General features: G+C 46.2%; 1 protein-coding gene across 8 annotated transcripts in view; it reads right to left on the bottom strand.

Annotated features, from left to right (window-relative positions):
* Positions 1-16917, bottom strand: part of LOC143963026 (myocyte-specific enhancer factor 2A homolog) — a 282759-nt gene that overhangs the window by 21624 nt on the left and 244218 nt on the right. For all 8 annotated transcript variants that reach the window (XM_077472570.1, XM_077472574.1, XM_077472575.1 and 5 more), the window contains one exon: positions 1657-1841. In XM_077472570.1, the coding sequence (XP_077328696.1) occupies positions 1657-1841 (185 nt within the window). The remainder of the gene's footprint in view (positions 1-1656; positions 1842-16917) is intronic.

Genomic DNA, 16917 nt, shown 5'->3' on the forward strand with positions numbered 1-16917 from the left:
GTCTGAGCTCCGACAGGCTGACCCCCCCCCCACCCCCTCAACCTCTGCAGCAATGCTGGCAGCACATACATACATCTATTTTCCAAAGACAACCTCTGGATATGACGCTGAGCACGTGCACTCAACTTCTTTGGTGGACCATGGTGAGGCCTGTTCTGAGTGGAACCTGCCCTGTTACACTGCTGTATGGTCTTGGCCACCATGCTGCAGCTCAGTTTCAGGGTCTTCTTATAGCCTAGGCCATCTTTATGTAGAGCAGCAATTCTTTTTTTCAGATCCTCAGAGAGTTCTTTGCCATGAGGTGACATGTTGAACCTCCAGTGACCAGTATGAGAGAGTGAGAGCGATAACACCAAATTTAACACACCTGCTCCCCATTCACACCTGAGACCTTGTAACACTAACGAGTCACATGACACCGGGGAGGGAAAATGGCTAATTGGACCAATTTGGACATTTTCACTTAGGGGTGTACTCACTTTTGTTGCCAGCGGTTTAGAGATTAATGGCTGTGTGTTGAGTTATTTTGAGGGGACGGCAAATTTACACTGTTATACAAGCTGTACACTCACTACTTTACATTGTAGACAAGTGTAATTTCTTCAGTGTTGTCACATTTTTTTCTTGGGAGAGTGCATGTGTAAAAGAGGAGGTTTAATCCAGTCTTCTCTGATCCTCCCCTCCTTCCACTGTCCCCTAATAATTTCCTGATAACACAGAGTCTATGGAGTCAGGCTGCACATGCTCAGTTTGGTGCATATTGCTAGAGAGGTTGTTTTTTTTTGCATGTGATCAGCACAGGGCCAATCGTCACTGTCCACACAGAGGGTCAGGGGTCTTGCAATCTCACGGGACAGGGGTCTCAAACTGATGGCCCTCCAGCTGTTGCAGAACTACAATTCCCATGAGGCATTGCAAGACTGACAGTTACAAGCATGACTCCCTTAGGCAGAGGCATGATGGGACTTGTAGTTCCGCAACAAGCATTAATCAGTGCTTAGCTGGACACAGCTAGCAATCACAAGCCCCTAACTGCTGAAGAGAAAAGATATTTATCAGTTTATATTTACAAAAATAATTGCATTTCCGTGTTCTGTGTACTGTGGGAGACCAGATATAGAATGCAGGGCCCTGGGTTTAGCAACACTTTAATGCATTGACTGCATTAAGGTAAAAAATGTTTACATAGCATTATCACCCCTCACCACACCTTATACATACCAATGCCCTCACTTTGCTGAGGCAGCAGGAGTCATTGGCTCCCGCTGCTGTCAGCAAATCCTGTAAAGTAGGGGGCAGGGCCAAGCTGTGCTGTCTATAGATGCAGGCAGAGCGGCTCGGTACTGAGCCCACAGATGTGCCACCATAGGAAGCAGCTTCGTATGGTGGCACACTGAGAAAAAGAGGAGCCAGGTGGGGGACCCCAAAAGAGGAGGATTGGGGCTTCTCTGTGTAATTCCATTCGTTATTTAAAAAAAAGTACTTTACAATCACTTTAAAAATCATTAGGACAGATGTACCTGCTGGTAATAGTAAAGTATCAGTATAGTAGGTGGCTGCACCTCAATGCTGGCCTCTTGTTATAGGGATACAAAGGTTGTATAGCTACTGTACTGGTCAGCCTAAACATACAAATATAAAACGTTTTCCACTCACCAAAGGAGGCATCATTCCTTTACTGGAGGGAGGTATGACTACACGCAAGTCTGGCTTTCGGCTGTTCATTCCAAGATTGCCCCCCGGAGGAGGAGGGGATTTGGTGGGCATCACTTTTCCCAGTGCATTTCCACCAGCTGGGCCAAGCAGGCTGGGAGAAGCCCTCTGGTTTACAAACCCATTACCTGGACAAGAAAAAAAAAAAAGCAAAACATTTTATATCCAAAATTAAAATATCTTATCAATTATTAAAGGCGCTTATATAGCGCCCTCAATTTATGCAGCGCTTTACGCATATATATTTTGTACATGCACATCAGTCCCTTTCCTCAAGGAGCTTACAATCTAATGCGAAGTCCCTTACTCATACATACATTATATTCCCAAAAGTATTGGAACGCCTGCCTTTACACACACACACACACACACACACACACACACACACACACACACACACACACACACACACACACACACACACACACACACACTATACACACACACGAACTTTAATGACATTCCAGTCTTAGTCCGTAGGGTTCAATATTGAGTTGGCCTGCCCTTTGCTGCTATAACAGTTTCAACTCTTCTGGGAAGGCCGTCCACAAGGTTTAGGAGTGTGTCTATGGGGAATGTTTGACCATTCTTCCAGAAGTTCATTTGGCGTCAGAATACCAAGATATTTTGGACAATTTCATGCTCCCAACTTTGTGGGAACAGTTTGGATATGGCCCTTTCCTATTTCAACATGACTGCACACCAGTGCACAAAGCAAGGTCCTTAAAGACTTGGATGAGCAAGTTTGGGGTGGAGGAACTTGACTGGCCTGCACAGAGTCCTGACCACAACCTGAGAGAACACCTTTGGGATGAATTGGAGCGGAGACTGCGAGTCCGGCCTTCTTGTCCAACATCAGTGCCTGGCCTCACAAATGCACTTCTGGAAGAATGGTCAAACATTCCCATAGACACACTCCTAAACCTTGTGGACGGCCTTCCCAGAAGAGCTGAAGATGTTATAGCTGCAAAGGGTGAGCCAACTCAATACTGAACCCTACAGACTAAAGCTGGATTCACACCTATGGTATTTTTAGTGCTTTTTTCATTATGCAGATTTGCACTACAGAACGTGTTCCATAGGAAACCATGTTACATGGACTGTAGTGCAAATCTGCAAAATGCAAAAAGCACTAAAAATGCATCAGTGTGAATCCAGCCTAAGACTGGGATGCCATTAAAGTTCATGTGCGTGTAAAGGCAGGCGTCCCAATACTTTGGATAATATGTGTATCTTAAAGTGGGGTACCCCCTAAAAAAAAAAAATTAAAAGTCAGCAGCTACAAATACTGCAGCTGCTGGCTTTTAAAGAGGAAGTAAACCCTTCCAAACAACTTGGACCTATAGGTAAGCCTAGATTAAGGCTTACCTGTAGGTCCAAGCAATATCTCCTAAACCTATATGGTTTAGGAGATATTTGCCCGAAAATGGGCACCGCTGTCTACGGCGCATGCGCCGTAGACAGCGGCGCGCAGGCGCACTAAATGCGGCAAATCCAAGAATGGATTTGCCAAATTTGTCGACTCCCGTGCGCATGCGCGGGAGTGACGTCATCGCGGCTTCGCCGTATGACAGCGGCGGGGCTGCGAGGCGCGACTCCCGTGCGCATGCGCGGGAGTGACGTCATCGCGTTTGCGTCGCTGTGATTCGTCGGAGCTGCGAGACGCCACAAGCAACATGGATGCGGCGGACTACAGGGGACAGCGGCGACTTCGCTGGCTCCTGTGTCAGGTAAGTGACACATAATGAGCTACTATGCGATGCATAGTAGTCCATTATGCTTTACCTTTGTAGGGAAAAAAAGAGGAAGTAAACCCATCAGGGTTTACTTCCTCTTTAATAATCGGACACTTACCTGCCCCAGGGTCCAGCGATGCGGGGGAACGAAGCCCCCCCCTCGCTCCCCGCTCCGCTCGCGGTGCCGTCATGCATACTGTGGGCACCCGGCTGTGGCTTCACAGCCGGGCACCCACTGCGCATGCGCGAGCGGCGCAGGGCGCCGTGATATGCCGTACAGTCACCTGGGACACATGACAGGTCCCAGGTGAATGTGCGGCGCGAGGGGAAGTGATGTCACCAGCCTGGGCAATGAGGAAGGCAGATTACGAGGGACCCCCTAGCAACCGGTATTTAGAGGTGAGTAAAAAATTTTTTTTTTGCCAATTATTATTTTTTTTTTTTTTTTACGAATTTTAAGCACTTTAAATTTTTTGGTGGCAACACCACTTTAATATGTTTTTAAATTAAATGCAAAACAGAATTCTTCCCAGATAAAAAAAAAAAAAAAAAGTCCAAGAAGTTTTGCAGAACATTTCTCTCTCAAAAGTGTTTTATTTCTAATGGTGCCAAATAGCAAACCAATGTGAATTGTTAGGAGTAAATTATTATGTTCAGTCTGCCAGTCAGACAGGCATCAGATCTTAATCTGGAAGGGCAATTTAGCGAAATCAGCCAACCGTCAGGATTGTCAAAGTAGCAACAATGAAGCACATAAAGTAACTGGGTAGATCACAGGGTTAGAACAGCTGGATCCATTCCACGACACCGCATGTCTGACTAATCTGATTACAAATCCCGTCAGATACAGACCTGCAGCATCTCATTTAAAATACTGCAAACCGTAAAGGTAAAAAAAAAAAAAATATATATAAATTATATATTATATAATATATATATATATATATACACATACACACACACACACTTACCCACTTCCCTGTAACTTATGCCCCGTACACACGATCGGAAATTCCACCAGCAAAAGTCCGATGAGAGCTGTTGGTTGGAAAATGCGACTGTGTGTACTACGCTCCATCAGACTTTTGCTAGCAGAATTGCGCCCATCAAAAGACTGAGAGCATGTTCTCAATTTTTCAGTCGGAAAAAGTTCTGATGGGAAATTCCGATTGTCTGTACAAATCCCGACGCGCAAAATTCCTACGCACGCTCGGAAACAAATTTGATGCATGCTCGGAAGCACTGAACTTCATTTTCTCGGCTCGTCGTCGTGTTGTACGTCACCGCGTTCTTGATGGTCGAAAGTTCAGAGAATTTTTGTGTGCCTGTGTGTATGCAAGACCGCTTGAGCGCAATCCCATTGGAATTCCGTCGGAAAAACCATCAGAGCTTTTTCCGACCGAAATTCCGATCGGGTGTACGCGGCATTACACTGGAAAAGATCAGGGTGAAAAAGTTTCCTTTTTAAAGGCTTGTGCCCCGTACACTCGGTCGGGAAATGTTCGATGGGAGCTTTGTGGCGGAAATTCTGTGTAGGCTCCATTGGACATTTTCTATTGGAATTTCCGTCAAACAAAATTTGAGATCTGGATCTCAAATTTTCCGACAACAAAATCCGTTGTCAGAAATTCCAATCGTGTGTACACAATTCCGACGCACAAAGTTCCACGCATGCTCGCAAACAAGCAGAAGAGCCGCACTGGCTATTGAACTTCGTTCATTTTTCTCGGCTCGTCGTACGTCACCGCACTCTTGACGTTTGCAATTTCCGACCAACTTTGTGTGACCGTGTGTATGCAAGGCAAGTGTAAGCCAACATCTGTCAGAAAAAATCCCATGGATTTTGTTGTCGGAATGTCCGATCGATGTCCAATCGTGTGTACACGGCATAACTCCACCTTTTGGACCATGTTACCTATTACCCCCGTACTTGTGGTGTAACAGGTTGCATACTGCACCATTGGCTCCTGCTACTGTCAATCAAATCAAGTTAGAAATAAGCAGGGGGTGTGGTGTGGCTGTGCCGCGCTGTGTGTCTATGGACGCACATAGCCTGGCTCGGGAATGCCCTCATATGCACGCCGCCTCAGTACACCACTTGTTATGGGGCACCCTCAAGGGAGGAGGAGAGGATAGCACCACAGGGGGACCCCTAAATAGGAGGTAAGAGGCCGCTCTGTGCAATATCCTTGCACAGAGTGGGCAAGTATAAACCTTTATTTTTTTATTTTTTTTAATCTAAAATGAAAAAAGGACTATAATATCATCCCTTTAAAAACGTAATATGGATATACTATATGCAAAGTAGGAGAAAGTTCTCTGCTCACTTTTCTTCATGTCAGCTTCAGTAGCAATGCTTAAAGTGTAAGTTCACCTTTTCACAAAAAATGAAAAGGTGAAACACCCTCCACACCCCCTTCCAGGTCTCTGCTGCACTTCTGTAGGTGATTAGCTGTCACTGCCCGCACAGCTGATGCATTGGTCTAAGGCTGTTTGAGTTCACAAGCAGGTGATTGGCTGCTAGGACCACCCTGCATCCTAACAACCAATCACCAGCTTGCAGCTCTCGCCCTCTGGCCAGACCTGCTGTACCTCCTGTCTTCCTCCCTGTCTGTAAGGTAGGACAGGAAGGGGGGGGGGCAATTTGAAGGGGGTTGAGGACAGTAAGGGGATCACTGAAAACTGTAATGGTGGGACTCAGGACAGTTAAGGGAAGGGGGTGGGAGTCAGGACAGTAATAGTAGATAGAAATTTGGGGGGGGGGGGGGACCGAGGACAGTAATGGGGGGGGGGGGGGAGACCGAGGACAGTCATGGGGGGGGGAGAGACCGAGGACAGTCATGGGGGGGGGAGGAGACCGAGGACAGTAATGGGGGGGGAGAAACCGAGGACAGTAATGGGGGGGGGAGAGACCGAGGACAGTAATGGGGGGGGAGAGACCGAGGACAGTAACGGGGGGGAGACCGAGGACAGTAACGGGGGGGAGACCGAGGACAGTAACGGGGGGGAGACCGAGGACAGTAACGGGGGGGGAGACCGAGGACAGTAATTGGGGGGAGAGACCGAGAACAGTAATGGGGGGGAGAGACCGAGAACAGTAATGGGGGGGGGGGGGAGACCGAGGACAGTAATGGGGGGCGAGACCGAGGACAGTAATGGGGGGCGAGACCGAGGACAGTAATGGGGGGCGAGACCAAGGACAGCAATGGGGGGGGGGGAGACTGAGGACAGTAATTGGGGGGAGAGACCGAGGACAGTAATTGGGGGGAGAGACCGAGGACAGTAATGGGGGGAGAGACCGAGGACAGTAATGGGGGGAGAGACCGAGGACAGTAATGGGGGGAGAGACCGAGGACAGTAATGGGGGGAGAGACTGAGGACAGTAATGGGGGGGTGGGGAATCGAGGACAGTAATGGGGGGGGGAATCGAGGACAGTAACGGGGGGGGGGGACACCCGCATGCATCTGCTAAAGTGCAGCACGTCTCTGTGGGTCAGGAACGCATGCAATTTCACACAATCCCCAGACACAGATATGTGAACCTAGCCTAAGAAGATAGGGGGGCTGTGATAATAAAGATCAGAGTCATCAAACAAACATGCGTTCCGGACCTCTGCTGGCAGAAAATTTTACGGACTTCTGTGAATTTTAATACCCCTGGTGTAGGGTGTTAGTTGACCCTTTAATTTTTTTTTTTTTTTGTGAAAGGGTAAACCTACCAGAATTAAACTCTGCTTACATTTTTTTTTTACATTTTTTGTTTTTTATGGGCCCCTACAGGTTTACGCCATATTGTGCTAGTATGCACATGTATTAGCACAATATAACAAACTTACCTGTCAAATGTTGCCCTCTAGTCCTTTTTTTGTTTGTTTTTTTCACTTTAATATCACTTTAAGATAGAGAAAGCTTTGCTTTTTTTTTTTTTTTTTGAGGAGGTGCTAAAAAATAACATTTACACAGGGTGCCAACCAAGCAGAAGGAGCACAAAATAGAACATTTTATTCCCTCTTAATTCTGAGGGATTGCGAAGTCCTGAGTCGAAGGTAATAACTTATCTAAAAAAAGGACAGTTGCTGGAAAACCGCAGCCTAAGTGCACCACAATCAACACATCCTGTGCTGGCCGTGGTGTGCAGGGCTGGTCCTCAAGAGATGAATCCTTTCATCCACACCCAGACCAGTCATTTCCTGTTGGCTGTGTGGGCATTTCTCGATTTTTTTTTTTTTTTCGAGGCAAGCGAGGTCCAAGAAATTTTCCACGTTCATGACAGCGCTGTCACAGAACAGCTCTCAGCATTTTCAGCCAAGCACCAAAATTAATCAGGCTCCAAACGAGGGAGCAGACTCAAGAGTTGCCGTCAGTCACTTTTGCTGTTAATAACGTCGGATTCCGTCCTATTTTGCTGTCACAACAGAAGGCAATTATCCGGCAAGAACTGCCAGTCTTGTGTTAATAGCACTGGCTCCGAGAACGGTGCTGCTGAATGGGGCTACGCTTCCATCGCTCAAAGAGCGGGCTTGGCGTGTGCCAGCAGGATCGTGCCCAATCCCCTTGAGTGTGTCAACAATCTGGCCAATAAATTCATGTGAGAAGACTAATAAAGAGTTACTTAAAAAAAGTGAAAACAAAAGCAGTCTAAACAAAATCCAGAACTGCATTCTAACCCATCAGAAAGCACAACGACCCCTGTTTAATCTACATCTGCCAGCTCTCTGGGCTTCAAAAAGGGGCAGCTGTGAGGAGACAAGACCAAGAACGTGAGGAAATGCTGGAATCCACGTCAAGCAATCTGCGCGGTCTGATAGGAGTGTGGCTGTAATAATCCAGCAAGTGCCACTGATGTGTAGAAAGGAAAATGCAGCTCTTAGAAAACATTGGGAAAAGCATATCTGTGCAAGAGCGAACGGAAAGGTATTTTGGAGGCAAAAGGATCGGCGCTTAATAATTTGAGAGAACTCTGATAGCACGGGTTGACTCGAATTTCTTTCATTCGTAATATTAACCACTTTGTACCTGGGGGGGGGGGGCATTTCTGACACTTTGCTTCTACATGTAAAAAAATCTAATTTTTTGTTTGCTAGAAAATTACTTCAAACCCCCAAACATTATATATATATATATATATATTTTTTTTTAGCAGAGACCCTATAGAATAAATTGGTGGGTGTTTGTAATTTTTGAAACATGTCACACCTTAAAACTGCGTCTGCCCTGTGGAATGGCGGAAAACTATGGGGCTTAAAATTCTCCATAAAGATATATATATATATATATATATATATATATATATATTTTTTTTTTTATTATTTATACCAATATGGTAACAAACCACTTACTTTATTGTTTACAATACAGAAAACCCATCCACAGCTACATCAAGATTTTTCCATATATGTGTGCGCGCCGCGGCAGGTGGTATCGCATGGCCTTGTATCAGCTCTTATGTGAGTACTTTCAGTTATGGCTGTTCCTCATCATCCTTAATCCCTCTACCCCCCCTCCAGTCTGTGGTTATATCAAACTATAATGGTGATTTTTTTTAAACCCCTTTTTTAGTATATGGATGCACTCGCTCCTGATGAGTGGCTAGAAGTCCACAAAACATCGTCGAGCTTATTTCGATGCATTCATCTCATATTTATGATGTTTTTTAATGCTTTACCACCCTGATAAAATGCTATGTCTACTCCATTTGGGGGATTGTGATGTATAATATTTACTTTCTGTGTCATGTTGGTGATTATCCTCAATATGTATGTTGTTACTTTGTATTTTATATGCCAATGTGCTATTATGCGTTTATATGGGTTGATCCATGCCCTATCTTTGGTTTAATAAAGAATATAATTTTTTACATATGTATATGGTTTTGTCTGCCTCTACCCCACACACCTCATCTAACGTCCCACCCTCCCCCCCTCTTTTATTGCATAAGCAACCAGGGATGGAGGTGCAATATTCCCCGTTGAGCCTCATTTAAAGCGGGGCTCCACCCTAAAGTGGAACTTCCGCTCATCGGAACCCTCCCCCCTTCCGGCGCCACAATTGGCACCTTTCAGGGGGGAGGGGGGTGCAGGTACCTGTACAGTACAGGTATTTGCACCCACTTCCGGCATAGATATCCGCAGAATCTGCGGATATTTACGCCACTTCCTCCTGTCCGCTGGGAAACACGCGGATCCCAGGGACGGCGGGGACCATCCTTATTGCGCAGCGCGACTTGCGCATGCGCAGTAGGGAACCGGGAAGTGAAGCCGCAAGGCTCCACTTCCTGATTCCCACACCCAAGATGGCGGCGGCAGCACCCGAGAGACGATCGAGAGATCGGCTTCGGGTGTCCTTATTTTAAAAGTCAGCAGCTGCAGTATTTGTAGCCGCTGACTTTTAAAAAAAAAAAACGGCGAACTGCCGCTTTAAAGTCACAAATAGTCCCTTTTTTCCAAAAATTTTCCATAGGAGACGCTTTAAACACCTTTACGGGTTACCAGTTTAGAGTTGCACAGGGGGTCTGGTGCTAGAATTATTGCTCTAGTTCTGACGTTCACGACAATACCTCACATGTGTGGCGCGATCACCATTTAGTTATGCGTGCGGGAGTAATGTATGCCTCCGCATTTGCGCGCAAGCATGGTGAAAGGGGCGCATTTAAAAAAAATTTATTATTTATTTTTGTTTACACTTTTTTTGTACTAACTATATTGCCATCACAAGGGAAGAACAACATCCCTTGTGACAGCATGGGTCATGACAGGTCCTCTTTATAGAGAGATGTGGGGGTCTGGGGGACAAATCTCTCCTCTGACCCCCCCCCCCCCCCCAATGCAGCCGATTAGACAGAGATAGGTCCGATTGGCTGCTTTCCTGGCCGCTGGTGGCCAGGTAAACAAAGAAGCGGAACTGGAAGTGACAAACTACTCATCGCTCCCGGTTTCCAGGGTTACAGAGAGAGAGGAACGACGTCCTCTGTATAGGGCAGCCATCGCCATATCGATCCCGGCCTTCGCAATGGGACAGGAGAGAGCGGGAGAGGTGGCTGGGGGTAGGACCCCCTCCCGCTACCCGCTGAAGTGATCAAGTGGATAATTAGCCACTCGGATCATTTCTGCCTGAAATGGAATTGGGGGCTAAAAAGAATGATACCGGGATGATGCCTCTAGGTACAGGCATCAGCCCGATATAACCACTGAAACCTGAGGACGTACCAGTATGTACCTTGGGTAGGAAGTGGTTAAATGACTCCCAATCAACCATAACATTTTGATCACCGACAGGCTGGTTGTTCAAACATGGAGAGTGCCATATAAAGTGGAGAGTCAAGCAGCCAAGATCGGATATTCTTACCTCCTATGGCTTCCCCTTCTACTGCCCACACGGGGACACTGATATAAGGGGTGGAGTCCATCATTAAAAGAGGGGCACTTTAATACTGAGAGCAACTGGAGTAAACTGAAATACAATACCAAAAGTGGGAAGATGCTGCAGTTCATATTCATTTTTTATGCAGTAATGTGCACCATAAATATTTTGCGAAGTGCCTATATGTATTTAGCCATTTGACTTGTTGCTTTTTTTTTTTTTACTTTTGGTGTAAGGCAGAGGTTTCCTTTAGGAATATAAAGAATGGCATATATAATGAGGGGGGGTGCTGCATAAGGAAAGTAAAACATGGCATACAGAATGACGCCCGGCAACATAGGTAATGTACCGCATTAGATACAAAATGAGCAGGTACAAAATACGGATTGATCAGCACAGCATACGGAACGAGGGAGTGCGGAATAGAGAATGTAAAGCATTGCATACAGAATGAGGGGCGCGTAAGAGGAAATGCACTCCTGGTCCCATCCAGACTCTCTTTAACATGTGATGTGACCCACACAGGATTAGACAGTTAACCAATCGCAGCTGTCATTTGTAAACACAAAAGCCAGCAGAGGAAGACTTCCACTACTTACTTCTGCCATGCACTGCAATAGAGGTCATCAGTCAAGGGTTGACTGTGCACAAATCCTGTGCAGGTCCAATGCTGATGGAGGCCTGGATGAAGATGTCTGTCAGGTAGCATGCGGCCAGGCCTCCTCCCCCCTCCTCACTTGACAACACTATGCCCAGAGCAACTGCCTCTCCTGCCCCAACAACCCGACCATCCCCTTTCCCAGCCCTGTCTACTAGTGACCTCAGATAAACCAGAAACCTTTTCTACTGGCTGCAGCCTAGACTGGCTGTAGAAGTACTTTAGTCCTCATCACTGAGCTGATAGAATGTAGTGTTCTGCCAATACTGTCGCAGTTTACTGCCTTTTCGCCATTGGGGGCCTACTAGTAAGTATGCAGAGACATGGGAGAGGCGAGAGGTACAGCTGGCCCCCAACTTGGTTAACGGTATTGTTATCCTTCAACTGTCTGTGTAATTGGATTGTGCTAAAACCCACTCAGTTTTCATTAATCTAAGCTCTCTTCAATCTGTTACAGCAAGCTCCTACATGTGGGAACGAGTAAGCTTCAGAAAGCCTGTTCTATGCATCTTCCTCTCTCTCTGCTCAGTGCATCACCAATCAGTTTAAAATTCCATGGCAGGTCTGAATATGATTGGTGGCTGAAAGTACCCACTTACTGCGTATATACTTTGATTATTCGTGTTCTCTAAATGCGAGTAAACTAAGCTTACAGCAGGTGACCAACATTACAAGAAAGAAAGTAAAAGGGGTTCCCGGATCTCAAAATTAAATCTAAAAAGTGTCAGGTGGACTCAACAGCCTGGTTATATATACACTGTACAGTATTTTTTTCCAATTTTGACTTGCATGAATTCTTCATTCTGGGAGGAGAACAGCTGGGGGAGTCAATGGTCAAGGAAGATCTGGATGTTCTGGTAGATCATAGAAATAATAATAGCATGCAATGCCAAGCTGCAGTTTCAATGGTAACAAGATATTTTCTTGTATAAAAGAGGTATAGACTCCAAAGAGGGATACAAGTAATCCCCTTGTACAATTCATTAGAAAGACCTCATCTGGAATATGTAGTTCAGTTTTGGGCACCAGTTCTCGAAAAAAGGTTTTCAGAGGACTGGAGAAAGTGGAGAGAATGGCAACCAAACTGAGGGGCAAGGAGATGCTCAGCTATGAAGAGAACTGAGCTGAACTGAATGTTTTCTCTCTTGAGAAGATGAGATTAAGGGGGATTTGATCACCATGTATAAATAAATACAAAGCTGGTCCATATAGAGAACATGGTGTAGATTTGTTCACTTTCAGGTCATTGCATAGGACAAGGATACAGGCATTCTCTACCACTACTATGCTCTACTCTAGGCTTCTTCACAATAAGAGCTGTGAAAATGTGGAATTGATTTCCTCAATAACTACCGGTAGTTCTGGCCAGCTCAGTATATTTAAAAAAAAGTGCTGGATGCATTCCTAAATGAACAAAATACCAGGGGATCAGGAAGGATTTTTTTTCTCCAGTTGGGACCACACTTCCTTGGTGTTTTTTTTTTTTTGCTTTCATCTGGATCAATTGTGGGTATAGGGTTCTGCATATGGAGATTTATTATTTGTTTATTTTTGCTCGATAGATGGATCTTTTTTTTTCCAATCTAGTTCAACCAAACTTTGTAACTTTAATCTGTATTCCACATCCTTGCCACTCTTACAGTAAAGAAACCTCCAAATAGTTTAAGGTTAAACCTATTTTCTTCTCATTTTAAATGAGTGGCCACAAGTCTTTCTAAACTCCCTTCCGGTACGGTATTTGTATATTGAAATTATATCCCCTCTCAAGCGTCTCTTCTCCAGAGAGAATAAGTTCAGAGCTCGCAACCTTTCCTCATAACGAATACCCTCCAGACCCTTTATCAGCTTTGTTGCCCTTCTTTGTACTCGTTCCATTTCCAGTACATCCTTCCTGAGGACTGGTGCCCAGAACTGGACAGCATATTCTAGGTGCGGCCGGGCCAGAGTCTTGTAGAGCGTTTGTTCCCAAACAAAATTTTGGTTGTACGTTATTTTTAGGTAATTAATATAATGTGGGGTATTTTTGATAGGATTGAGATCTCAACCCCCGATTCTTAACCTGAAATTGAACCCCAAAAGATAACCAAATGCTTTAACTAAATCTAATAATGTGAAATGTTGGTACTAAATTGTAGTGCACCAAACCTTGTACACCTAAAAGTCTGGTGTCCTAAATGATCAACAATACAGAGCCGTGTTATGGTGACTTGGGAGTTGAGATATACTACTCTTTTAGCAACTGTGTTATTGATTGGATGGGCTGTGCCAAATTATGTTAATGCAAGGATGATGGTGAAACTGGGGGTACATAGATGGTGCCAATATGCTCAAGGTAGTATGTAAGCACATGACAAGCAGCATACATACATACATACATACATACATATAAACAGGTTTTATTGTGTATCCCAGAAACAAGAAATCTATAGGGCTTGCTTTTCAGAAGGAAAAAAGAAAAAAAAATCAATATGGGTCATATTTCCCACTCTAAACCAGGTCTGCAGGAAGACTGCCAATAATAATGCTCTTATTACTTTACTGTGGAGGATAGAGCAATGTTCTAATCATTAAATATTCATTGTGGTCATCTTCCAAAGGAGAATACTAGTGAGAGGGCAGTGTATATTGAAAACTGCTCACCAATAAAACGTCTAAAACATATAGGAGCATTTATAATCCTTGCAACATATCCACATATGTTTTTCACATTCTATATGATCTTCGACAGTGGCATAGAAATTGGTCTTTTGCAATAATCCCTACAACATGGGAGTCCCATTACAAGAATGTATGCTTGCTGCTGGGTCCCTTCCTCACCCACCTCATGGCTCCTGTAGCCAGGGCAGCCATAAGAAATTTTGGGGCCCCTTACACAGATTTAGGCCTGGGTCCCCCGGGGCCCGACCCTAACATTCTGTGTGTTGTGGGGACTGGAGGGATGTATGGTGCTCGGCGTGGGTGGGGATGCGTGCGTTGTGGAGACTGGAGGGATGGATGTGCTCGGCGTGGGTGGGGATGCGTGCGTTGTGGAGACTGAAGGGATGGATGGTGCTCGGCGTGGTTGGGGATGTGTGCGTTGTGGAGACTGGAGGGATAGATGGTGCTCGGCGTGGTTGGGGATGTGTGCGTGGTGGAGACTGGAGGAATGGATGGTGCTCGGCGTGGGTGGAGATGTGTGTGTTGTGGAGACTGTTGGGATGGATGGTACTCAGCGTGGGTGGGGATGCGTGCGTTGTGGAGACTGGAGGGATGGATGGTACTCAGCGTGGTTGGGGATGTGTGCGTGGTGGAGACTGGAGGAATGGATGGTGCTCGGCGTGGGTGGGAATGTGTGTGTTGTGGAGACTGCTGGGATGGATGGTACTCAGTGAGGGTGGGGATGAGTGCGTTGTGGAGACTGGAGGGATGGATGGTACTCAGCGTGGTTGGGGATGTGTGCGTGGTGGAGACTGGAGGAATGGATGGTGCTCGGCATGGGTGGGGATGTGTGTGTTGTGGAGACTGGAGGGATAGATGGTGCTCAGCGTGGTTGGGGATGTGTGCGTGGTGGAGACTGGAGGAATGGATGGTGCTCGGCGTGGGTGGGGATGTGTGTGTTGTGGAGACTGCTGGGATGGATGGTACTCAGCGTGGGTGGGGATGCGTGCGTTGTGGAGACTGGAGGGATGGATGGTACTCAGCGTGGTTGGGGATGTGTGCGTGGTGGAGACTGGAGGAATGGATGGTGCTCGGCGTGGGTGGGGATGTGTGCATTGTGGAGACTGGTGGGATGGATGGTACTCGGCGTGGGTGGGGATGCATGCGTTGTGGAGACTGGAGGGATGGATGTGCTCGGCGTGGGTGGGGATGCGTGCGCTGTGGAGACTGGAGGGATGAATGGTGCTCGGCATGGTTGGGGATGTGTGCGTGTTGGAGACTGGAGGAATGGATGGTGCTCGGCGTGGGTGAGGATGTGTGTGTTGTGGAGACTGCTGGGATGGATGGTACTCAGCATGGGTGGGGATGCGTGCGCTGTGGAGACTGGAGGGAAGGATGGCGCTCGGCGTGGGGCTAAAGAGATAGTGTCACTCTCCTCCTCTCACTGGCAATGCGCTGAATATCAGGGGGTGACGGCCAGGCCCCCCCGGGGACATGCAGGCACCTTATATGTGTAATGCCTGTAACCCACTGATGGCGGCCCTGCCTGTAGCACTGCATGTCTGACCACAACCAATAAAACGTATAAAACATATGCAACATATGCACATATGTTTTTCACATTTTATATGATCTTTGACAGTGGCAAAGAATTGGGTCTTCTGCAATAATCCCTACAACATGGGAGGAGTCTCATTACAAGAATGAATGCTTGCTGCTGGGTCCCTTCGCCACCCAAGTACCAAACCTCATGGCTCCTGTAACACTGCATGTCCACAACGCCCAACATTTTGAGATGGGAATGAGGTATACCTACCAGCAAACGTATGTAGTCATAGGACACACCTCCTGCCACACCCACTTAAAGGAGAATTAACCCCAAAAAAAAAAAGGTTAATTAAATCCACAAGGGCTTTTTACCACTACTATCTATTCCTGTATAATGGCTTTTAAAATTTACAAATGTAGCAATTTAGAAATTGGATGAAAGGGTTTAGCGCTTGGAAACACTTTTTTTTAAAGATAAAAAGTGCATTTTATATACAACTATATAGATCAGACCAAAATGAGGGACAACGAGGGGGAAAGAGGGACAGAGGGACATTGCTCCAAATCATGCACAGTCCCTCGTAATCAGGGACAGTTGGGAGCTATGCATGTCTGATCACGCTATTTAAGCCTTGGAAGTCAGTGAGACTCAAGGTGAGAAAGAAAATCGCTTATATTTTACGGAAGTTGAACAACGCATGGACTCATTCTTCGTCAATGAAAAACTCACAAAAATACTTTTTGGACACTCACAAGTAAGGATGAGCTCTGGCATGTTCGCATACGCCACGTGCAGAGCCCGCCAGGAAGTGGGCGCAACGCTGCGCTAATCACAGGCAGTGAGACATTGCCCTAATGCGCGGCTGCAGAGATCGGGCAATGTCTCGCTGCCTACGATTAGCACAGCGCAGTGTTGACCTCCTGGCGGGCTCTACACGTGGCGTATGCAAATGCGCCAGAACTCATCCCTACTCACAAGAAATGTCTCAAAGTATGGTCCCCATGGATCCAATATGCCCATGCCTCTCTACCAAATGGAATAAAAAAAAAACATAGGGAAAAGCACATTAGAAACTCCAGAGCTGTCACTTTCTTTCCATTAAATCTCTACTCTCTTCTTCCTACCCTCTTCTCATATCCTCCTTGCTTTCCTGCTCTGTGTAATGGTTTTGCACAGAGCAGCCCTGATCCTCCTCTTCTCGGGTTCCCAGCTGGCACTCCTGGCTGAATGCCTTCATTGCAAGCCGCTTCCTCCTCAGTGGTTGT

The sequence above is a fragment of the Lithobates pipiens genome, unplaced genomic scaffold (assembly GCF_037356315.1).
Source record: "Lithobates pipiens isolate NorthernLeopardFrog02 unplaced genomic scaffold, aLitPip1_a1.2 Scaffold_8, whole genome shotgun sequence".
NCBI lineage: Eukaryota > Metazoa > Chordata > Amphibia > Anura > Ranidae > Lithobates > Lithobates pipiens.